At 48.4% G+C, this 24,593-nt stretch overlaps 1 protein-coding gene across 3 annotated transcripts in view; it reads left to right on the forward strand.

The window, feature by feature from the left end:
* The first annotated feature begins 706 nt into the window (after nucleotides 1-706).
* NFATC2 (nuclear factor of activated T cells 2) overlaps nucleotides 707-24,593 on the forward strand; it is a 91,324-nt gene continuing 67,437 nt past the window's right edge. The window contains exons 1-3 of one of the 3 annotated variants that reach the window (XM_065645490.1): nucleotides 707-783; nucleotides 17,487-18,513; nucleotides 19,838-20,006. In XM_065645490.1, the coding sequence (XP_065501562.1) occupies nucleotides 720-783; nucleotides 17,487-18,513; nucleotides 19,838-20,006 (1,260 nt within the window). In that variant the 5' untranslated portion in view covers nucleotides 707-719. Of the gene's footprint in view, nucleotides 784-8,906; nucleotides 9,046-17,486; nucleotides 18,514-19,837; nucleotides 20,007-24,593 lie in introns of those variants that run through there. The other 2 variants (XM_065645491.1, XM_065645489.1) reach the window with 2 other exon arrangements.

The raw sequence follows: 24,593 nt of genomic DNA on the forward strand, positions 1-24,593 counted from the left end.
ATAGGGTGCTGGTGAATTTAAAATACATAAATATAAGCTGGGGACCTCAGTTTTCTGAATGATTTATTCAAAGGTAAAAGCAGCAGCAGTTCGAGCTTGTCTCTGCTGGGAAGAAGGAAAACTTCTGCACAGAAGCCGCGTTGCTTTGAAAGGCTTTGCAGTGCCTGCAAGTTTTGTTTAAAAAGCACACACTGGGATTTTTAACATCATCCATATTTCTTTCTTTCTAACTTTCTGCTCAACAATTAAGTGCTTGTGCTGCAGACTGAGAAAGCCGCAGAGCTGCCTTGGCCCAGAGCTGTGAGACGTCATGGATTCCTGAGTGTGAAGTTTGCAGGAAAGCCCTCAGTTTGGGAGATGGAGGCGATCCAGGGGTTTCCATGGCACTGGGATAAACAGGAGGAAACAGTGAGGGAATCCCGTTATTTTACAGCATTCAAAGACTATAAACACTCGGAGCAGGGAAGGAAGTGGCCTTTCCCTCTCTAGTAACCCTCATCTCAGAGCAGAGAACTGACTTCACTTCAGGAACAAGCTCAGCCCAGTTCGGATCCCTCTTTGCACCTCCAAACACGTACGGAGGAGGCGAGCAAGAGGGGTTCCCTCTGTCCGGGCGGCACTGGTTGAACATGGTTTAAAGAAGATTTTTTTTTTTCTCCTTTTTTTTTTTCTTTTTCTATTTTTTTCTTTTTCTATTTTTTTTTTTTTTTTAATTCCTGATGCAGAGAGAAACTGCCTGCAGGCTGGTACATTACCACCACATCATGAGGTCTATGGATCAAGGTAGGGTCTTACTCCTGCGCTGTGTCTGTGTGCTGTGTGTGCCCTCCCGTGCGTTTCCCTCACCCGAGGGTCTCTGTAGGTCCCTCCTCGGGCCAGGCGGTTTATCCTGCCGGGTTCAGCCCGCTCGCAGGCAGCTCGGCTGGGCGGGCAGGCAGGGTTTCGTGACGAGAAGGTCCCTCGGGGAAGGGACTGGACTGGCTTTAGGTTTGGTTTGAAGCGCTCCGCGAAGGCGATACAAATCTGTCTGGTGAAACGTCCTTTAAACTTCAGCCAGAGGGACTCTCCTCTTCCAAGCCATCACCCCAGGAGTCTCGCTGACTAACCTCCCGGCCGCTTAACCCTTCCGTCGCCTGCCCAGGTCGGGGGGTCGGGGCGGCGCAGGCGGCTTCTCCGGGCGCGGTGGCGCCCGGGCAGCGCTGGGCCGGGGCCGGCGGCTGCGCTGCCCTCGGGGATGCCCGCGGCTCCCGTCGGGGCCGGCGCCCACGGCGGGCGGGCGGACGGTACGAGCCGTGCCGGGGGGCTCGGGGCGGCCGCCGCGCTCCCGTCCCGCGGCCGCGGTGTGCCGGTGGAGGCAAGAGTTAAGCGCGGCGAGAGGAGGAGTTTGCCCCGCTGCCAGCGCTCGGTGCGCGCCCGCTCCGCGTAGCCCGAGGGTCCGCTCCGACCCGAACCATCGTCCCGCTCTGCAGCGGTGATCTCCCCGCTCTGGCCCCGGCCCCACCGCGGCGGGGGGGGCAGCCGTCTAGGAGCGGCTGCGGCATCCTCCGTCCTCCCCCCGCGGCGGCGAGCGGGGCTGTGGGCCCCGGGGAAGGGCGCGGCGCCGGGAGCGGCCCTGCGTGGGGACGCGGAGGGGGCTGCGGGCACGGCAGCGGCTCTGCGGTGCGGGCACGGAGCCGGGGGAGGGGGCATCTCTCTGGGCCGTGTTGGCGAACAGGGAGGGGGTCTCCGGGCACAGCTGTGCCTGGGGCTCTCGGCGTGGCTACCAGCGGGGGATGCTCCGCGCTAGGAACCCCTTCTCTGCTCACAGCCCGATTCTTGTAAAACACCCGCGGACCAGCCGGCCCGGCGGCTCCCCCCGGGCCCTGCAGCCCCCTGCCCAGGCAGCCTGCCCGCTCCCCGGGGTGCTCGGCGCTGCACCCCGCGGGCCGGGCGAGAAGCGCAGGTGAGTTGCAATTTTTATAGGGCTGCCGGCCCGGGGAGCAGGAGGTGGAGAAGAGAAACACTTTTCCAGTGACTCGCTCCATTGTAGATTCCCCCGCTCTCCGCTCGGCCGCCGCCAGCGCTGGCACCGCCGCTCAGCCGCTGACTCAGAGCCGCCCCGGGGGTTTGCTGGGTGTCGGGGCCGATGAGGTGGGTATCGCAGGGCTTCGTTTGAAGGGCTCTTAGTAGCGGCTATTTGTTTTCTCCTGCCGTAGCAAGGTCCCCAAGCACCTGCCAAAACACACTCGTTAACACCTACACCCAAAGGGGATCATCCGACAGCTCCAATTCTCGGACAAGCCAATGGAAAGACTCTTCAGTGGCTTTATACCGCCCTAAGATCAGGCCATTGCCCTGCCTCGTGTATCCTCAGCTTTCTCCAGACAAAACTCCCTCTTTCCTGAGCGCTTCAGCTGCTCTTAGTCACTCTCACAACATCCCAGAGAAGTTATTTTGCTGCACAGAGAGCAGGAAAGGGAACGATAGAAAACTTCTTGCACTTCTCAGTGCTGGCAAGGTCCTGGTCTCACCTGCTCTAGGGTAGCAGTGTACCAGAGCACAAGGCAGCGCTCTGATGGCAGCTTTCACGGTTCTTTACGTTGCTGTGCAAGAGTAGCTGTTCCTCAGAGCCCTGTTCACAGAGCAAAATGAAAGGCACTGATTTTTTTCTTTTTTTTCCCCAGATCAAATACTTGAGACTACAATAGCCAGACGAGCAGTGCAGTCAGTTGCACGACACAGCCTAGGGATACTTCAGAAAGAGTATGCCCCTGGGACACAGCATGTATTTTTCCCCTTATGTGAAATGCTTGCTCGGGTCGGTGGCGTAGGGGAGATGGGAGCAGACCCTGGCGCTGAATTGCCTTCGCGTCATGAGTCTGCTTTTCACAAAGAGTGAGCTGCATGAAACTGCCAGGAGTTAATAGCACACGGCGCTTTTGGGATCGGTCTCTGGCTTTGGCAGGATTTCCGCACCCATGACAAAGTGCAAGAGTCTCGTTAATGCAGGGTGTGTAAACGATGATGTGTTAATAATTTTGGGCCCTAGTCCCCTTTTATGATTAGAGAAGGCTCAGAATGAGGAATGAAGACTTTGTGTAGCTTAACACACTGCCAGCAAAAAGATGCTTCAGCAGCTTTGCTCCCCGAGCCGTGCTTCTGGCCGGGAGTCCCTGTGTCATCTTGTTGTCCCATACCTGCTGCTGCTCTGTCCCTCGAGGTAGCCTCTTTCTAACCCTGAGCCCTGCAGGACAGAGTTACACCGGCTGACAGTCAGCAAATGATTTCAGAGTCTTCCGTACAGGGCAGGAATCACATTCACAGATGGGACACTGACATAATTGGAGCACTCTTTTATAACATTCCAGTAGATATTCTAACTGAAATGTTTCATCATTCATTTTTTCGAAAATAGCCAAGGATAATAATATCTTAGAACTTCTTTTCCACTACTGGCTTAATCTATTTTTTTAAACTATGATATGTGCATTCCTTTGGTTTGCACAGCAGACTTCAGAACTTAACGGGAACATGGAGATATGAGCAATTTTTCCATTGTCCTTTCTTGCCAAACCACTTTAAGCCTGAAATTTGGGGGTAATATCTCTGACTCAACCTGACCCCAAAATTGAATAGTAGCGCGTGTGCATGTGTGCCTCTCAAAGGAAGTACCAGAATATTTCTCCCTCTTTTTTTTTTTTTTTTAATTTTTATTTCCCCCCCGTCTAATAGCACTCTCCACACTCCAGACCAAGCAACTAGTCACTCACAGTCTGAGCTCATTTTAAAGAGCTTGGATTAAGTCCATGTGCAAGTTTTAGTTGCCTGTTAAATTTCTAATGCCTGCCACATACACCATTAGAAAACTTAGATTAAGACAGCATTGACTTGTATTTTCTTTGAGTTTTAGCTGCTAAATAGATGTGCAGCATTTTTAATCCACATTTCTCTTCCTCTTTTTCTTGTAAAAGGTTTAATACGAGGGTATTATAGTGTTACAGATCCAGTGTAAACTACATGTCATGTGGTCCACATAATAATTAGCACTGTCACAGTATTTCTGACATCATCTGAAACTTTCTTCAGCTCAGAGCATCATCTGATCACTTGCATTAGTGAAGTTACAGGTATAGGGAATACAATGGGATGGTATAAGCAGAAACTAAAAATAGCAAAAGATAAATTAGATCTGCAGTAAATTTAAATACCGAGAAATATGTTAAGTACTTTTTAGAGCATAGTTTGTGTTACAGTAGAAACTACTCCTTCTTAGCTTTGTTTTTCGATTCCTCGTCCCCTAGTAGCTAGGTAGTCCAGTACTCGCATACTTTCAAAGTTTATTAAAGCAAAGCTCTGCCAAAGGCAAGCACTGATCCAACTATGTGGAAAAGGACTCCTTCCACTCTCCAGTTCCCTGAAATGGCAGCACAATGTCTTTCCAGTTATACTCTCTGTAGAGGCTGCTGCAAGTATACGTGGCTGCAATTTTTGTTAATGCTGCCAAGGACAGACTTTGCTGAAGTTATTGAAACACCTTTTTGGCTCATGAAAACAGCTTTACAGAAAAAAAAATAGGAGTTAGTGCTGACTCTCAGATCTCTAATGTGGGTGCTGTGAGCCCAAGCAGAGTTGTCACCAACAGCCAGGGATTGTGGCCATGTTGGCCCTTTGATAGAGGTAGCAGGAGAAATAAATGGAGGATCCTTGTAGGAAGGAAGTGATTCTGATATTTAAAAGACTGAGATTTAGGGAAACCAGCTAGTCTATTTAAGTCTAGTAGTTTCCCTGCCTTTTCTTCATCACTAATTATTAATGACAGATTGTAGGCAGCATTTGTCTGTTATGAAGCTATAACAGCTAAAACTTAGACAATATATACTATTTTACTCTCTTCCTTGGCTCAAGAGCATGTTTGGGGTCTAAACTAAACTATACTTAGCCCTTACAGGTCTCCAAAAACTACAGCTGTCACTTGAGCTGAATTCTGCAGCTGCTTGCACCTAGTAATGGTTTCATGCATCTCTAATATTTAGGTCAGATTTATATTTTGTGGATTTGCACCATTTCTGCTCGAAATAACACACCGGTAGGTTCCAACACAGCCCATAGAGGATAGTGTTATAACTCACACCTCCATGCACTCAAAGCCTGTGGAAAGTGTTATTCCTACACGTTATGCCATAGTGGTCATATGGGACCAACGTCCTTATGTGCCCTGTGAGCTGCAGAAGGGAGCAGAGGGAATCCAATGGATTGTGTGCCTGGTGTGTATTGCTCCTTGACATCTGTCAAGTTGTCCCCTGGGCAAAAGAGTTGAATCCCATGAGCTGAGCTAATTCCTACATTTTCCTAACACTTTTCTCATTGCTGTCTTGTCACCCAAATTCCTCGCCAGTGTCAGAATACATGATTACTTGTATTAGTGGTGAAACTATTTTGAATGGCATGGTCATCTTGGAAAGCAAAAGGTACATTTTTCCATTTGGGGAGTATTGCTAATTCAAGGGGTAGCTGAGGATAAGTTTGAAAATTCACATGCTATAATGGATTGCAGGCAAGATAGGAAATAAAGGATAAAGGGTTGGATAAAGATTTAGCAGAAGTTGGGGTCGTTTCCCCATGCTCTCCTGTGAGTCCCCATATCTTACTTTAAAAGGCCAATGTTATTGTTCATGTCTTTTCTTTTTGTGGTTAAAACAAATGATGCTATCCAATCGTGCTCCATGTGTTGTTAGTTGCAAGGATGACAGCTCTCTTTAGTGCTAAGCCAAGATCAGCAAGTATATTTGGTTTTTCTAATGAATTTTAAATAGAAGGGCCAATGATAAAAGGCTAGCACTCCAGCAAACGGTAAGCAACGTTTTAGAACAGATATATATAAATAGGCCAATTTAATATGTTTTCTTCGCATTTAAACAATTCAGAATGAATCAAGCCCTCAGACGGAGCAGCACATGTTCCCCAGGGGCCGGCAGCCTCGCTTCCCCATGCACGTTCCTAAGGGTAAGAGCTCAACCCCGTCTGCAGCTTTCTGGGGTGGCCTCATTTCCGAATGCCGGTAGCCAAGACCACTAACCACCGGCTGCCCGGCCTTCTCCATCTGTGCCCGCCGCAGCAGGGCCCTGGCTCTGGTCGAACCAGACACCACAAAACTACAGAGAGCAAGCGCCTCGTGTAGCATTAAGACTCTCTGCAGACCTTAACTGTGGTATCCAGCTCAACTACCTGAAAGGAGGTTGGAGCATGGACGGTGTTGGTCTCTTCTCCCAAGTAGCAAGCGACAGGACAGGAGGAAATGGCCTCAAGTTGCACCAGGGGAGGTTCAGATTGGATATTAGGAAAAAATTCTTCCTGGAAAGGGCTGTCGGGCATTGGAAGAGGCTGCCCAGGGCAGTGGTGGAGTCACCATCCCTGGAGGGCTTTAAAAGGCGGTTAGACGAGGTTCTCAGGGACATGGGTTAGTGCTGGAGTTAGATAATTGGTTGGACTCGATGATCTTGAGGGTCTCTTCCAACTGAAAAGATTCTATGATTCTGTGATTCAACCACAGGGCGACCACTGGATCCTTTTCAAAACAGGCTTCAGTGGTCCCTGTCCTGAGCGAGGAGCCGCATCGCGGGAGGAGGCAGCAATGCTGTTGTGCAGGAGGAGACGTACGCAGCCCATGACCTCTTCACGCTGCTTACACACGTGTGTGTGCAGATGCACACACGGCTGTGTGCTGACCAGCTGGAAACCCAGAAAACTGCTACTCCCGGTTGTTTTGGCAGCACGTGCAGGAGAAAGTTCAAATAGTTTGGCCCAAGGAAGCTATTGTGTTATGTATATGATGCATTAATGAGAAAAAATGATGTCCTTTTAGTCTCTGCTGAGTTAAAGTATGGCAGTGATTGCAGCGAAATCACTCAATAACCTAGGGGCTGTGAATATGGAGTAATGGCTTTTCCCTCCCCATTTAAATTGCACTCCAGCAGGAAACGCGTAGACAGAATTTACCAGTAGGGTTCCTGGTATGTCCAGCTCATCATCTCCTTCTGTGAATACCTCAGTAAAAACCCTGGCACATCGCATCTGCAGGATCACCTGCCCTTTCTGAAAGCCTCGTTTCCCTACCCCGTGGCACTTTCCAGTCACAAATTTTTGCCTTAAAAGCCTAATTCCAATCTGTTTGCTCCCTACTTGCCTTTCTGCAGCCACAGCAGCAGTTTCTGCCGTTGCCCTTGCCCCCCTTTCAGAGCCGAAAGCGCTGTGCAGTGTTTTTTCTCACCAATAGGTGCCTCCAACGCCTCCCAGTAGCTGCTGTGGGGTCACTGGTACAAAGCTGACTGCTGGGGTTCTTCAGAACCTCAATGCAGAAAGTCGTTTCAAAGCACAGAAAAAGTCCGAGTTCTTGCACTCCGGACTGGCAAAGGATGGAGCAAAAGGGTGCGGTGAGAAGGTGATTTGTCATTATTTGGCTGGCCATATTAATGATAAACATGAGGGTATAAGCCTAAACATAGAGCTCCTGGTTCGTGTGTGCTGTGAAACAGACTTTCTGTGACCTTAGACAAGTAATTCAGGGTCAGGTTTGTAATGTAGTTAACGCTGTCACGCTACCAGGCTTAGCAAATAAAAACAAGTTGAAGTAAACACCAAAATACTTTTTAAATGATCTTGGTCCCTCTGTCTTTGCCTCCCTTCCCTGTCTAAAAGCATTTTTCAAACTCACAGACCCAGTGACAGCCATCCATACACTAATGGAGGCGACCACACAAGCAGGTAAGCAAGGGAACAAAGTCTTCTGACCACAGATGCTCTAAACACATGGATTTAGGATCTCCAGTCACCCACAAGTGTAGTCATTGTTGTTGTAGCAGCTGTTGGAGGGGTAGAAGGCTGTTGGGAGGCAGCAACCAGCACCCTGTGAAGGGCCTGGGGAAGAAGTTGATGAATAGACTCAATGTGGGGAAGGCGGCCCAGGGTACCCGGGGAAGCTGGCAGCGCCGGCCATGTGGTCAGCAGGGAACGCGTCGAGAGCCCATTCTGTGAAACGCTGTTTGTGAGCAAGGCAGGAGGAGAACAGAGGCCTTGTGCTTGATGGACTTGATGTTTCTAAAGGTGCTCCAGTTCAGAGAGGTTGGCCTGTGATTGCGGGAGACACATCCAGAAAGCAGCAGCCTGTGATGAGAGGCAGGAGCATGTGGTAGGGGCCACATGAAGCCCAGAGAAGGCACGGGCAGCACATGGGCTGCCTGGAGCTGCTGGAGACCCTGGAAACCTGAATCGAAAGGGGCTTGACTTCTGGGAAGGAAGAGGCTGTGTGCAGGACAGCAAGTCATGCTCAACCTGGAGTAACATGGCTGAGATGGCTCACCGAATGGGGGCTGAATAGGGTTTCTCATCCTCGTGCAAGGCCATCACTTCCCTCGCAGTCCTGCTTGTCCCTTTCCTCTTCCCCTCCTCCCCAGGCCTCTCTCCTCCACTCTCCCAGCACGACCCCCGCAGGCATCCCCCGCCGGAGGAACCGTCCTCTCCCCCGGGGCCGGTGCGGGCCGGGCCGGGCTCCTCCTCCCCGGGGGCGGCCCCGGCGGCAGGTGGCTGCTCGGAGCAGGAAGCTGCCACCGCTCGTCTGGCCGGTCCCCTCGTGTGTCGCCGCCGGGGCTTCGCCGCCCGCATCCCCCGCCGTCCGGGGGCAGCCGCGCCCGCCTCAGCGACCCCCGGAAGATCTTTTTGCTTGTTTTCTTCCCTTTTTTCCCTCCTCTCTTTTTTTTTTTTTTTTTTTTTTTTTTTTTCCCCCCCGTGTCTTAACTCCTCTCCACTTGCACTTGGAAGGATACCTACGAGTTTCTCGGCGGTTATCGCACTTCGGGCTCCTCTCGGCAGCCGGCCAGCCCCGGGCGAAGCGCCCGTCCCGCCCCGCCGCTGCCAGGCGGGCTCTGGCCGCGATGAGCGCCCCGGCTCCGGAGCCCGACCCGCGGGAGGGGGGCCCCGGGCACGGCCCCGGCCCGGCCCGGGAGGGCAGCCCGCAGGAGGAGTTTGACTTCTCCATCCTCTTCGACTACGACTACCTGAAGCCGATCGAAGGTTGGTGAGGAGCCGCCGCAGGAGGAGCCGGTGCCGCGCCCCGACGGGGCGGCGGGGCCGCCTCTACCGGACCGAGCGGCGCCGGGGGCCGGGCCGGGCGGCCTCCGGCAGCCCCTCGGGGAGCGGTGGGGACCCGGAGTGCTGCCGGGCCCCTGCCCTGCCCGGGGCCAGCCCCGCCGGGCCCCCGGCTGGCTCTGCAGCCGGGCGTGCGCCCCGGCCGGGCTGCCCGGGCCCGGCGAGGCGATGGATGCCGAGCGATGCGCTGCTTGACGGACTGTGCTCAGAGCCGGGCTTTTCTGGGGTTTGCGGTGTTGCTTTAGCCAGCAGGTGCTTGTGCATGGTCGCTGTCACTGGCGGCAAGTGGCCTGGTCCCCGTCTGGTGATGAAGTATCTGAAAGTGGCTGTGGGACCTTGCTATTATTTATGAAGTTATGTACCTGGGTATCAGAGCACAGCTGTGAAAGACGAAGAGCTCATCTCTGTTGGTCGCCTTGTGACCATCGTCGTGATGGTAGGGGGTGTTCTGGAAACTCAAAAAGGCAGCTTGAGCACTGGGTCTAGGAGCCTCAGGGAGTTAGTTACCTGTGATGAGTCTGACCGTGGATGACCTTGCTGGCATAGTAAGGAGCTGGGGAGATTCCGTTTCCACTTGAGTCCAAACACCATAAGCTTAAGTTAAATTAAAAACCAAAACAAAACCAAGGCAGTCTGTTCTCCTACTTTCCTGAGTTTATGCAAGTCTACGATACTAAAAGCATTATGACAAGTGTTCCCTAACTTTCCAAATTATAGTTCGATCTGTTGATGATACTAGGAATGGATACTTCCTATCCCATAAAATACAGATTTGTGTAAACCAGAGAAAGCCAAAAGAGACAGGACCCAGAGGAAATAATTGCTGGGATATTGTTTCTAAGATACACGTGTTTTGATTCTGCAGAGTTGACAGGTGGCATTTCTCCAGAGCATTTGAAGAGAGATGTTGTGTTCCTAGGGGACAGTGCTGGAGAAGGAGACCTATTAGGCCTGAATCATGGTATCATTAGCAAAACGGAGAGTTGTTACTGAGTTTTTTCTTTGTTTACTTGTTTAAACATACAGATGTGCACCAGCATCAAAGCTGAGTGAGGATGGTTAATGTCATCAAATGTACAAAGCTGAATTTTCTTTCAAGGTTTAATGGTGATCAGACCATGCTAAAATAAATCCACAATGGGGAGAGGTCAGTGATTTGAATTAAAATACATTAAATCTCAGTGAAAGCTTCAGATGCTCTAATAAGTAGAGAGTAATGCTGTGAAGTCTTAAGTGGAAGTTCCTCAGAATATAATGGTATGTAGGTGGGGGTTAGAAAGTTTAATCTTCAAACCGCATAAAAACAGAGCACTGTATGCTTGTAGTAGAAGTAACTTCCTTTTTGAGCCTGCTTTCTCCACATTTGAATGACTGGAAACCATAATTAGTAGTAATTTTGTTTGTTCCAAAGATGGAAATCGTTAGCATAAAGAAAAAAAGATCACAGCCATATATACTAGCAGTGTAATCTGGAGAACATTCTCCCTCGCTTTGAAAAGGCACCAGCTAGAGTCTGTAAGCAATCCAGTATACATCTGTGACCTTTAACGTGCAAAAGATTAAAGTGTGTTTACACGAAAACAGAAAATGTTCAGATTTTGAGAAAGGGCCTTACCCACATGCCAGTGGTAAATGATGCTCCTTGTTCATGTGTGATTCTGGCCTTGTCTGAGCTGCACTTGGGAAGACAAGTCCTTTTCAGTGAAGGATTCAAAATGGAACTAAAACCATAGGAGTGCCTGTGGCTCCCAGCACTTCAGTCTGGTTCCTCCATTCAGAGCCCGTTTGAAAGAGGCTCTGGTTTCCTCAGGCTGGCCAGCTCCACCCACCGCTCACCACAAGTCCCATAATAACCAACCTCTATAAACATGCCAAAGTGATTTTTTTTTTTTAAGGAAACAAATGTAAATTTTGGACTCTAGGAATGGATTTGGATTGAAGTCTATTTCTGATAAGCAATTTTTTAAAAGGTTGGGATTTGACAGTATCCATCCAAGCTTGTGTTTTAAAAGTAGAATCTATATCACAACTTGTTGCCATGGAAATGACAGGAATATCCTTACTGCCAGTGGCTGGCATTCAGTGGTGCTTATGCGTGCCTGAGACAACAGGAACATGGACTGCTATAAAAGCAGCAGGGGAAAAAAGGGTAAATAAAAATTCTACGGTCAATATTATTAATATTAGATATTCCTCTCTAAGCCAACCATTTCCAAAAGCAGGAGTGCTATACAAAGTGCCATTTTCCATGTGCCTTTTACTTTGACCCTTACTTGCCAGACTTCAATTAACTATCATCTTCTCATCATTTGCAAACCAGAAACACCTGCCTTCAGCAGACTGAACTCAAAGGTGTGAACAGGTTTTTGGAAGTTTGTGAAAGTGGGTATCCTGGGCTGTTAGGGTGAGGTTGTGATTTCACTTGGGCACTGAAGATATTTTCTGTCTCCTTTTAAACAAATGTGTTAGATACATTCCCTTGAGAGACACATGTGGAGGTATCGCTCATGGTATTCCAGGTTTTAGCTTATTTCAAACTTGAAAAGTGCTGAATATCCTTGCTTCTCAATGGAGAAGATTGACAGAAAGTCAATGAGCATTTGAACTAGCTCCTACAAATAGGACTCCCAGATAAGTAAATTCTGATAGCTGCTTTGTGTATCATTCCATAATACCTGTTGTTGGCCACTATGAGAGACAAAATACTGAAAAGCCAGAAAAGTGCTCTGCTTCAGCAGCTCACTTCATGTACTTTCGTTCTGTGTTCACTGTGTGATGATCCACTGATAGGTAAAGCTTCTGCATAATTTTTCGTATTTGAGGTTAACCCCTCTGTGGACTGATCCCTCTGAGGTGCGTTTTTGAAACTTAAAATCCAAACAAAATCCATTTTTAAATAAGGTTCCAGATAAAATCCTGCCCTAAGGCAAGAGGTGAGAATGGATATTGGAAGGAGTAGTTTCTCATAGGCTCAAGCTGTTGCTGTAGCTCAGCAGACTCTTGCATTGCATCTGGTGAGATGAATCTACAAGGTCTATGTATGTATAATAGAGGGGAAGCAGGGAGCATTTTGTAAATATTAATATTCCTCTAAATGCTTGTTTGTATGTAGACAGGCTCCCAGGGACATTGCCACATCTTGTAGGTGTCAAGCCCTGTATAATTTGCCTTGTTCCATCTTTTTCTCCCCAATACAAAACTATTAAAAGGAAAAAAACCCCACAACACAACAACAAAAAGAACAACAAAAAACGAACTGAACAAAACCAAACAAAAAACCCCGACAAAACAAAGACCCCCGAAGCGCATGCTTGCAGCTGGGTCCCGGTGGCTGGCTCGGTAACACAGAGGCAGTGTTCAGCGGCAGCCCTGCCGGGAGGAAACAAATATGCCCGTGTAACACAGAATACCAGATCTCACTCAGGAAACCGACTTTCACTTTGAGCTTCCAAGAAGCCAGTGTAAATAACAGACAGCTTGGCTTGTGAAAAATGCAAAAAAGCTCTGGACTGGCCCCTTCAAGTTACAATAAGCAAATTAACTTAAAAAAAAAAATAATGGACTCTGATACAAAGAAGGAACTCCATTTAATCCCAGGAGCTGCACTGCAGCAAGCGGATGTGAGGTCAAAACCGAACTTCTCTCTCTGCGCTCTCTTGGCTGCCTTGTCCCACACGCGACTATCTTTAGCTTTTCCTAGATGATGGTTTGTATAAACCCACCATGGAATGCAGTTGCTGGGGTGATGTGTTATTCCCTAATTTCGTGCTAATTTGCAAGGTCACATTTGGCTGACTGAACGGCTTTGAAGTCAGTGCCTTGTTTAAACAGCGGAGGGTGAGCCCTTGCCCGGCCACGTGTGCACACGCGCTGGTGTGCGTCCCTTTGGCTCGGGAAACCTCTGGAGCACAGCAGGACCTGGTGTGGGTTTTCCTTTCTGCCTTTCGGAGGTGTGTGGAAAGAAGTTTTTAAAATCAAGGGTTAAGTCCTTTGAAACTTAAATCCCATGATCTTTTTCACCTGTGTTTTAACTGTCCTTGCTTATCAGCACTCAGGGCAGGCCTGATGGAACCCACCTGGGGAGGCTGCCCAGGCGGAGCTGCCTGCAGTGTCCCTCAGTCTGTCCACAGGAGCTGGTTTGCTGTTTATCTACAATATGGTAGGACATAGAGCCTTGCTTCCATCCCGTATTGTGGGAAGAGGAGAGATGGTCTTGTGAACTAGTAAGTGGGTAAAGACTATGGAATAAAGGGGACAATAAAAGCTGGCAGCTTGGAGGTGGTTTGGGTGGCATCCTCGGGGGTTTGGAGGCAGGACTTCCCTACTTGTGGGATTTGGGTGATGCAGGGGAGTGAGTAGGCTGTTTGCTGGCAGTAAAGTTGACTGAGAACGTGAGGAGGTGCCTGTGTTTCCTGGGTGTGAAGCTCACTTTCTTTTAACCCCCTGTTGAACAAGAAGGATCTCCTGGTACTGAATCGGAGGATGATTCACCAGCGAAACCTCAGGCTGGGAAATGCCTGAATGGAGGTGGGGAAGTGCCGTGACTGTCGATGCAAAGGGGTGTCAGAGGAGCTGCGCTGAGGCCGTTGTGCAGCTTTCTAAGATGCCCATCGGAAAAGCGGTGGAGAGGACGGTCCTTTACAGGAGTATTTTGGTCTGCGTTCTGGGGTATGATACGATGTGCAGGAACCGGTGAACCCTTGAACGTTGCACAACATTGCAGCTTTGGGGCATCTGCACAAAGGTTTTGAAGCTGCTTCAGTTCTTGAAAAACACCTTTGCTAGGCTGATCTGTTACATAATTATTTTCCTGTAAGGAGGTGCAATGGCCTCTCGCTGCTTTGGGGAGCCCAGCTGGCGGGTGGCTGGGCTGCTCCTTGCCGTCTCCATTGTGGCAGAGGGCCGGCAGTGTGGGGTTTGCTGTCCTCGGCTCCTGCCACCGTGACCAAGCTCACCTTTGCAGCTCGGGCAGGAGCGTGGCTATTGCTGGGGCCATCTGCCTGGAGCCGTTCCCGTGCCCTGGGCTGCTCCCTGTTCCCTCTGGCGTCTCCAAATGCAGAGAGAAAGCAGCCGGGCTGCTGGGGAGCAACCTGTCCTCCCCCTCAAAGGCAGGGGCTCAGTGTTGTTTACAAAATCCAGCTCTGGTGGTGCTCACCTGGCGAAGCTGGGATGTTGGCTTGGATCTGCCCCTTCCTCGAGCAAATTGCAAACCCCAGCCTGCCTTAGCCAAGTTGTCTGGGAGTGGAGTAGCCAGTCCCCTCCTACTGAAGCAAAAAGCGGAATTTCTCCTGATTTCAATGGAAGAGGCATTTACTTGCAGAGAGCAGCACTCGCTGCTTCACCCAACCACCCCTTTTCCCTGCCCTGCTGAGGTCAGAACCTTGCGTCGTAGCATCACCAGCGTTTCCATGGTGACAGACTGCGACGTCACCGGCCTGTGGGCAGTAGCACTCGGGACAGTGATTTCATTGTACCTCCGAAGACGTGCAGGGCTGGGACTTGGTCAGGTCTCCCCAAAGCCCCCGGGCCGGCTCCTGACGAAGCCGTGCCGATGAGTCAGGGCCGGCAGCCTCAGACTCTGGGCATCTCTGCCCGGCGCGGCTCCCCAGGCACCCAGCAAACCAGCCGAGGTTTCCTTGTCTGCAGCCTTGCCCACATTCCAGTGCCGCTGCCTGCTGCGTTGATAATTTGCCATGAGGGGGGAAGCTAAATATTTTTGCTCCACGGAAGGCTGTGGGTGTTGTCTGCTTGGCAAAGGGCGCCAGCCTCGCTGGCTGGGAGAGCAATCCCGGTTTGCGGAGCCCGGAGAGCGCAGCAGAGGAGCGCTCTGCAGAAGCGCTGTGTGAAGGCAAGGGCATGTAGCAGCTTGTTGTTGTGCGTAAACGTTGTGAATATCTGGAGCACGGATCCTCTTGGAGGGTGAATACCAAGTGCTCGTTTAAACGCATAATTCCAAGTGCTCATTTAAACGCATAATTTCAGGGAGAAGCAAAGAATATTAAAGTTATCTAAAGCCCAGTTTTAATGGGCAGAAAGTGTGGGTAGTGGTGTGTGTTTGTTATTCAGAAGACTTTAAAAGTTATACATGCACATAGAAATATATGTTTGCTTTTTCCATACTCCTCAACACAAATCTACACGTTAGCTTTGCTGCTCAATGTGTGTTGTGAGGAGTTTTAATTCTTTACCTGCTTGTGTATCGGGCACAGATAACGTGGTTGAACGTGTATGGTGAGAGCAGCTTTTGCTGTAGGTGTGTTGAAGGGGGAACTGAAATGGTCGCCTGTTCCTTGGTGTGAAGCTGTTCAACCTGGGGAGCTTTTCTGCAGTTGCTGGTCACTGTACAAATCTCGTGTCAAGCCTTCCTCTGTTTGGTGCCGATTCTGTTCCCTTGCGTCGGTTCAAATGGGAGCGATCCTTCTGAAAGCAGAGCGATGTTTCGTGTGACTGCGGAGGGGTGTGTTGCTCCGTTGAGCCTGAAGGAGCGATGAGTTTCAGTCAAAGTGAATTGTAGCATCAATATCTAGGCTTGATGTGTCAGTGATATGAATGACGCACTAATCCTGTGAATGCCAAAGCTCTGAGATCTGAGAGCAACGATGCTAAAAATATGTTTGGCTCAAAATTCAGTTACTCGTTGCTGTTTTCCCATCCCCAAAACAGTTGTGTGCTGGGATTAAAAGCCAGAGGGAACCTTAAGAAAGCTGCAAACTAGACTCTCCCAGTCATCTCCCATCCCGTCACATAGATTTTCTGTGTGCTGGTTTCTTTGGTTGGCTGGTTGGGGTTTCCTGCTAAACATGAAGGCTCAGCAGTTCCTGCTACATGTTTTATTTTTGTGGAGTTTTCTCCAGGTTGGGCAAAACATTGTGGACAAAAACTAGTAGTCAAAAATCAGTGGAGAATTTTACTGTCACACATAGAAGCATTTAAAACTGAAAAAGGACAGCAACCCAGAAATTAAGTCACAATCTCTCCGAATGCAAAAGTTTCACTACAATCTTTTTCTACTTTTGCAAAAAGCGCAGTCAGCTCCTACCTGGCTTTACACATTATTTGCTCGTGGAAAATGCTGCCTCATGTAATGTAGGAGTTGGAGAAAATGCTGGAATGGTTATTTAAATGTTTAGATGAAACCCTCTTTGCCTATGACACATACTGATCTGTGCCCAAAGCGTGCAGATAGCGTGAATTGACGTCCAGCTGCAGAGCTGTTTCAGATGTTTCCTGCTGGATACATTGAAAACTTTAAAAACATATACAAATCCTGATAATTTTTTGCATGCTTTTGTTTAATGACAAATATTATTGAGCTCCCAAGCTGGGGAAGCTGCAGGAGCTGATGCAGATGGAGGGTTCTGCCTCGGGGATACTTGGGCTGACCCTGCTGGCACTGAGCACCTGATGGGCAGCTGGGGCGAGACCAGAACTGGGCTCAGCGGTGCCGGTGGGAATTCCGTATTGCCCAGAAGCATCTCTGTACTCTGCAGCCTGGGGACAGTTTGCAAGGCTGACAGTCTGAAAATTGAGGATTATTTGAAGCAGGAGAGAGGGTTGCACTGAACACTTACCTGTTACTGTGTGTTTTATAATCATTCTCTGGGCAAAATGTTCCTTGATTTGAAATTGGAAAGTGACTGCCTGTAACTATGGGGCTGGATCCTTCCTGTCTCTTTCTCTTCTAACAAATATTTGTGAATGTGCTTTCTGATCATCTGGTCTTCTCTTATGTGAAACCTGTCACCAAAACTTGTTGACGTGATACACGGCCAAACAAATCATCACACAGAACTGACTTTTTAATTTAAGAGCTTGAGCTAAGCTTTGGGTTTTGGTTGGACTTTGCTGGGTGAGAAAGGTTTTTCTCCTTTCACCAGAAGCTACTCCTCAACTTTTTGGTTTTATGTAGACCGATTTGGAAGCGGTGTTGTGATGTGATGGTCTCGGTCCGGCTCCTAGTTGACGGAAGCTGACCAAAATCGCAACACCCAAATCGGTGCTAAGCGCTGTGTTTGGCAGAAAGAGTAGGAAGGACAGCATTTAAATGGGCAGAGAGGCTGATGTGTCGCCGAGCCTTGCGGGTGGTCCCTGTAGCTCAGGGCTCAGGCAGAGGGAGCCCGGCCGGGCGCTGTGGAGGTGTTTGCAGTGCTTCTGTCCATGCCGCATCTGCTCTGAGCACTTGGGCTTCCCTGGCTCTTAATCCGGTACTTCTCACAAGCATTAATTGCAATTCAAAAGAATTAAACAAATATTCACCTAATATCAGATGGCAACCATTTTATAAATATGCATTTTTTTTTTTTTTAATCCATGATTGCTCAGCTTCTGTAATAATTATAGTCTTAAAGAGACCCTTCTTTTTCCAGAAGAACCGACTCCACATAAAACCAACAGCCCACCCTCTGGAGTTACATACGCTCATGATGTCCTGGACTGTGGCCTCAAGCCATGCCCCCTGCCTTTTTCTAGCCTTTCTGCAGATCCCATGGGCAGATATGGACAGCCAGATAGCATAGGGACAACACCTACACACCCTGCCAACGCTGCAGGGGCCTCTGCTCCGAGCCCTAGGATTGAAATTACTCCATATCATGAACTGATTCATTCAGGGGGTCCCTTCCGCAGCAGAGACACAGATGTTCTGTTGGTAGAACATCAGTCAAACTCAGCTACCACTAGCCCAAGGGTTACTCTGCCTGTCCCTGGCTTTGAGTGCTACAGAGAACCACTGTGTTTGAGCCCAGCTAGTAGCGGCTCCTCTGCAAGTTTCATTTCAGAGACAAATGTATCTCCTTGCACATCACCATGTGTTTCACCAAATAATGGTCCTAGTGATGACCTTTGTCCACAGTTTCAAAACATCCATACTCATTATTCTCCTAGAACCTCTCCAATAATGTCACCACGAACAAGCATCACGGAGGAAACCTGCTTGGGACGACATTCACCATCACCCTGTCCCAACTCAAGGTCTTCGTCACCAGGTGCAAAACGGAGGTATTCTTGCACTGAGCTCTACAGTACTCAGCTGCCTTCCACTTCTCCACGACAGTCAAGGACCCCCTCTCCACAACCCTGTCCTCGCGTCCCCTTGAGAGAAGACAACTCTTCAGTTACTTACACGCAGTTGCCCAGCGCTCCTCTTTCCATGGATGCTATGAACAGCCTTCCTACGGATCCTTCCTGTGGTGTTCCCACGAAAATCTGGAAAACCAGCCCCGACCCTTCATCAATGCCTTCCCACAAAAACGGCATTCCATGTCACGTCTTTCAGACTGTTGACTTCCACGGGCCTTGCGAGCAGGAGGACAGGAGAAACTCAGCCCCAGAATCAATTTTGTTGGTACCTCCCTCCTGGACAAAGCAACTGGTGCCTGCAATACCCATCTGCAGGTATGTAATGCTGCTTCTTGTGTGTTTTCTCATGGTGTGGTGTCTTCTGTCATGCACGATGGGAGTGTTTCCTTGGGCAGATCCTGCTGCAGACCAGATCTAGATGCTCAGGGACAGCACTGGTTAGTGGGAACCAAATCCAATATGATTCTGAGAAATGAAAAAAATCTGTGTGTGGAAGAAACATCATCAGAGTTGTTAACTGACAGCACAGTATACGACAAATTCAGTTTTCCAAATTATTTGTCTAAAAAGCAGATTGCAAACAGCCTTTGACAAAGGCTAAACACTCTCATTCCGTCCCACAGCTTTCGTAGAAAATTGTTTGATTGCTTTTCTAAATTCAGGGAATATCTCGCTTACAAATTTCCATCAAGAATGAAAATACATTTCCTGATTCAAAATAGAGCACACTGCTCCAAGTCAGACCGCGCATTCGGTCAACCCCAAGGGCCTTACTGCCGGTCGTTAATTTGTTAATTGCTGTTTCACCCGAATCTCAGCCGTCGGCACTACCCCCGTCAGCCCTCTCCGTCGCCTGGCGCTGGAGGCGCGCAGCTCTGGACCCCGAGCCGTGCGCGGGGGCTGCCCAACGTGTCAGCGCGCTCGCAGCCGCCCCGGCAGCCCCGCCACCCAGCAGCAAGGCTGTCCCCACGCTGCCGCTGCCCCGCGCGGCTCCCCACCCGCTGAACACCAATTGTGCGTGGGCCGCGGCTTTCCTTGGCCTCCTAGATCAGTCCTGGCAGCAGTTCGTGCCAACAAAATAAGCGTTGTTTAAAAGCCGGTGCAAGTTCTAGTTGCACGCTTCAATGTATTAATTTCACGTTATAAACCCTTGTGTATTTTGATAACAGGAAAACTAGTATCAGGTAAGAATACTTAGTATTTTGTGTGCATTTTAATATTTATGGAAATCATAAATATTATTAATTTACACAACTGGTAAGTAATGGAAAATGGAGTTAATATTTTGCAATATTATGTTCTGTGATCGAAGTTTAAGATGCACAGCAAAAGATAGATTAAAAGGAGGATCTTTGGAAAAATAGAACTGGTACAGATATTTCTATTTCAGCAATAGAAATACTCGATTCTCTTCTGCAAGGAGATGGGCCCACAGAAACTATTGCGTTCACCCTGAAGTTCAGTAGAGTTTGCAATCAAATGTGAGCCGGACAGCATATTCTCATTGAAATTAATAGCAGATGCCTAAATGTTTCAGCAAGAGCAGCCCCGGTGGGGCACTTGGAGGAAGAACAGATCAGGGCTTGGAGAAATAACACGCTGAAGAGTTTCAGCTGGTGTGGTCTCTCTCTCTGCCCAGTTTGCCCGTGCAGTCGCTCCCACCCCTCGAGTGGCCGCTCTCCAGCCAGTCGGGCTCCTACGAGCTGCGGATCGAGGTGCAGCCCAAGCCCCACCACCGCGCACACTACGAGACCGAGGGAAGCCGAGGGGCTGTCAAGGCACCGACCGGAGGCCACCCCGTTGTCCAGGTAAGGGACTGGAGAGCAACTCTGTAAAAGAAAAGTTGGGGGTGAACTCGTTTCTGAAAGTTGTGCTGGGGGCTGACCCTGAAAGAGGAGAACCATGTGAACCTGGGTGTGTGCTCGTAGATGTGCATGAAGTGTCCAAAGTTGAGCGGTGATGAAATCCTAGACGTTTGGAAAGTTGTTTTGGATTAGCTTGTGAAAGCTCAGAAACTCGGGCAAAATATTTGCCACCTTTTCTGGGCAATATGTTAAACCTGCTGTGACCCAGCTCTGTTATAAGATGCCCAGCTGCCCTGAATTCCAGCTGAGCCCATTTTATTTTGACAACAGACTCTTCTGTGTGAACTAGGGCTTTTTGTGAGGTTCAGAATGCACAAACATCAAGCCTGACTTTTAAACTCAGTGTAGCTCAGTGACCCACCAAACTCAGGTGTAAAGTAACCAGCAGATTGTGTTAGATCTGCAAAGCAACTTTCATTAACCTTGATGGGAGTCGGATTAGGAAGGTGTGGATGTTTACCTGGAGTTTCCCCAGAGTTAATAGCTGTCTTTTGCTAGAAATGTCTTTCATGCATTTGCTTTTTCTTTGCAATTTTAGAATTTTATTGTTGTGGTGGTGGGGTTTTTTTTGCTGTGGTTTTTTTTTTTTTTTTCCTCCCTGGCCTCTGGTTATGTGGTAGAATCCAAGCACTCAGTACATCCATTTCAATCTAATGCCTGGTTTATATGTAACTTGCTGACGCCGTGTCCCACCTTGCATGCAGTTCTGCTTGTCATCTGTGGTAACGCTGCCTTCTTTTTGTCCTGGATGTACACCACCGAGGGGAAACCTGTACTGGCGGTAGTAGCCGTGTGATAAGGAGACAGCAGGGCAAGACAATTGCATAGCAGCGGGGATGATTTCAAGAAAACGTTAGGCCTCTATAAAGCTGTAAATACAGAGAGGACATGTGTATCAGCTTTGCAATGCTATAGAGAAAAGGGGAATGAGCTTAGGCAGGAGCGCCCTTGTGATTTGGGCTGATGTCACTACAGAAACAAGATTTTGTATCTCTCTTGAGGTACCATTTCTGTTGTGCTAAGGCGCCAGGTTTCTATGCTTGTGGGAAGGGAAGTCACCCTGCCGAAATCGGTGAACGAAATCCAAGCTGACAGTGATGGACGTAACAAAATTTGGCCCTTTGCTGACCTGAGAGGTGGACGAGCTGAACCCTTGTTCTCTTGTGGAGAGCGAAGGGCTTTTCCTTCACCGTTCAAAGGACGGTATAAAATAATGGTTGAGTAGCTGCGCTGAAGCCATTTGGGGCCGCATAGTTCTTTTCACTCATTTCCTCCTCGTTTCAGATGGTGCCGTTCAGGAAGGAAAGCCAAGCTTGTGGCCTGGGTTGCAAGGTGTCCGTGTGGTGTTGCTGGGCATGGTGTCTGACAACTGTACAGCTCAGCCCTGGCCACGGCTTTCACTAGGCACGTTTGGGGTGCATCCTACCGATGCTCCTGTCACACCCGGGGCTTGCTATGGCAAGCACGAACCAGGCGAATGTTGAAGTTTACGCTTAATTTTAAGCATGCGATCAATACTACTAATTTAACTGAGTTGATTTGTTCTTAACCTCAAACATATGTTAGATATTCCCCTGCAGGCTCACCCCCTTTTAAAATCAAGCCATAAATTGTTAAATCAATGGTTTTGTTTACTTTGGTTGAGCTGAACTTACGTGTATAGACTGGATATTTGAGTGAAGGGTGCAGAATAATAATAAATAGGAATCACATTTGACATACCTTAATATATGCAGTCTTTTTCATTTATGAATCTGACAAACTCATAGCCCGCTCTGGTGTGTTTGGAGCCACATGGATGTATGAACTATGTGGCCCATCAGCACTTACTCTTCTCTCTGTTTACTTACAAATATAGTATCATTTACCTTCCCAAGATATTCCTATCAACTGGATGTTTACTGCAATAAAGGAGTTTCTCGTGACATGGAGAAATATAAGTGCTTTGTTTCCTTCCCGTAATCAATATCAATCAAAGAGGGATTTATATTTGCTGTTGGAGACAGGAACTGATATTCCTAGTTTCATCATAATTTGCCATTAAGCTTAAGGATCTTAAACTATAAATTCAAAGATCCACATTAGTTTCCCAAGCAGATGTGCCTTTGCACAGCTGTGCCTGCATATGGGGAAAATATGGATAGTTTCTTTATGAAGGTTTACTACAAACCTGGAAGTGTTTGTTGGATTTGTGTTCGGTTTAACATAACAAGGTTCATACGGGTGCCGAGCAATGAGATAGCTGCACCTGTATGGTTTATGACATCTGAAACTCAGGAGGGCTAGTAAAATCCAAAGCTTTCATGTCATAAGTTATTTGGCTTCAAGATTTCTTTTTTATTTATTCTTTCCCCTCAGTGAATTTTAACTTCTGTGTTCTTGTCAGATGCAAACAGTACAGAAACAGAAAAAATGAAATAGGATTGATTTTTAAAAGGTAGATGCTGTGTTGAGGAAAGGTCGCATGAGCTAAAGGCAACTGGTTGCAAGGGAATTCAATTAAATTAAATTGTTTTCAACAGGTTCTATCTGTCTTGGGCCCCAGAGCAGGAGCGATGGTGTTGACCCAGGGGTGACAGGGCTGGTGTTCTCCTGCAGCTTGGAGACCCACAGCACTGCTCGCATGGCAGAGACGGACACACCACCCTTGGGATTTTTCTGGAGCACTAGACCCTCTCCATAGCAGCTTTCTTGAATCCAGTGCTGCCTCTTGGACATTTGGGCTTAAATATTGAGAAGCCCAGCTTGCCCTGAGTTGGAGAAGCCCACCAAAGCAGTGGGATTTATACTACGGCTGAATGTCCCAGTCATGTCCCATACGTTTTACAACCACTTTTGATACACTGCTTTTCCACTATTTTGATTACCTTTTCTAAAATACAACATCTTTCTTAAAAAAAACCATTAAATTAATCCTCCATGTGACTAATTATCCAGCTGAACCTTCTGGAGGAAGAGATGTTGACTAGTTTTTGCAGCACAGCCTTGGCCTGCAATATTTATTTTTTGAAAACTGCATTTTGCATGCAAGTTTCTTCTTTTCAGTGCTCTGAAGCTACAGACCAGCAGATCTCATATCCTCCAGGCCTTATCTTGTGGTTTATCTTTCTGATGCTGCTTCCTCTTCTTCACGTGTCTAGCCCCGAGAGTTTGTGCACAAGACTCTGCACCCGTTGAGCACTCCAAGTACGGCAGGAGAAGGGTCTGCTTAATCAAAACCCCCGGCTCGGTGGGCCACATGGAATAGGGCATTTACTTTGTTTGCCCAGAGGAGGAAGAGGGAAGCCACGCATGCCATGTCATGTTTGTACCATCTAACTTCAGACACCTTCTAGAGTCACATGGAGAAGCGTAGGCTCCCATTCTGAGTCACTCTTGGGAGGAAACTACAGCTTGCTGTTAACTATAGAGAAACTTGGGCTTCTATTTTAGGGATGTAAGTTGAATGCCAGTATGAGTATTCCCTAAATGTTAAGGCATTGAGAACAGCGAGCAAAACCTGCGTAGCAAGGACAGAGCTGAAGTTTGCATGGACGTACTGTCTTGCAGGTCCATCTGGTCCGTGAGACTACAGAGGAGGGGTAGGCAGGATTGTTTTCCTCCTTTCCAGCCCTTTTTCACTGATGTTAAGGGACAGCTGCTATTTGTACCCAGCTGCTCCAGTCAAGACTTTGGAAGAGACTGTCCACTGTGAAAGGCTGTGACTGCTCCTGTGCAAAGAGCTTATGGATGTGCTCGGGATAGAGGTGACAAAAAACCCCTCGCTCTGCCCAAGTTCACCCCGCAGAAGCACACCCTGCCCAGAGGGTAAAACTCTCCACCTTTGCATGCTCTTAGGCAAACATCTGCTAGGAAGGACATGGTTATATTTGAATTCTGCTTGGGCCAGGAGGGGTGAACTAGGTGATTCCCTGAGATCTCTCCCCAAACATCTGTGCGTTTTGGACTTAGCTTGTTGTAAACAATCCTTGGGAACCTGTTTTTTACATGGCTCTTCAGCACAGTAATTTGTAGTGATTTTCTCAAAGGAGCGTGCTTAACTCTGGTGGTTTGTTGTTGTGGTGGGTTTTTTTGGGTTTTGTTTGTTTGTTTTTAATTGCCCTCTTAGGAAATCCTTCTCCTGATGTATTGCTCCCCTAATTTATCTTACAAAAGGCTCAAATACTTCTGAATGAAAACCAGCCCATAAGTAATCATTGACTCATTTGCCTGTCTCACTTTTTCTCTCACTTCCACTGCATTATTAACTCAGTTCTTCATCAACAAACCGGCTTTTTTTCACTGCTTGTGTCACATAATCAAATCCGGTCAGTGCACCTCGAGGCTGTGATGTTCGAAAGCAGCTGCAGACATTGGTCCCTTGGGCCCCAGTTTTCCAAGGAAGCACCTTGCCCTGAGCACCCCCTACATCAGTGGTCCCCAATTTGGGAAAATCTCACTGTTCAGCCAGGAAGTTTGCACCTTGCTGCAGCTGTTGGTTTCGGATGCTGGGCCAGCCTGGCGCTGAGCAGAGACACGGAGCTGGCTGAG

Source organism: Caloenas nicobarica, chromosome 15 (assembly GCF_036013445.1).
Source record: "Caloenas nicobarica isolate bCalNic1 chromosome 15, bCalNic1.hap1, whole genome shotgun sequence".
In the NCBI taxonomy this organism is placed as follows: domain Eukaryota; kingdom Metazoa; phylum Chordata; class Aves; order Columbiformes; family Columbidae; genus Caloenas; species Caloenas nicobarica.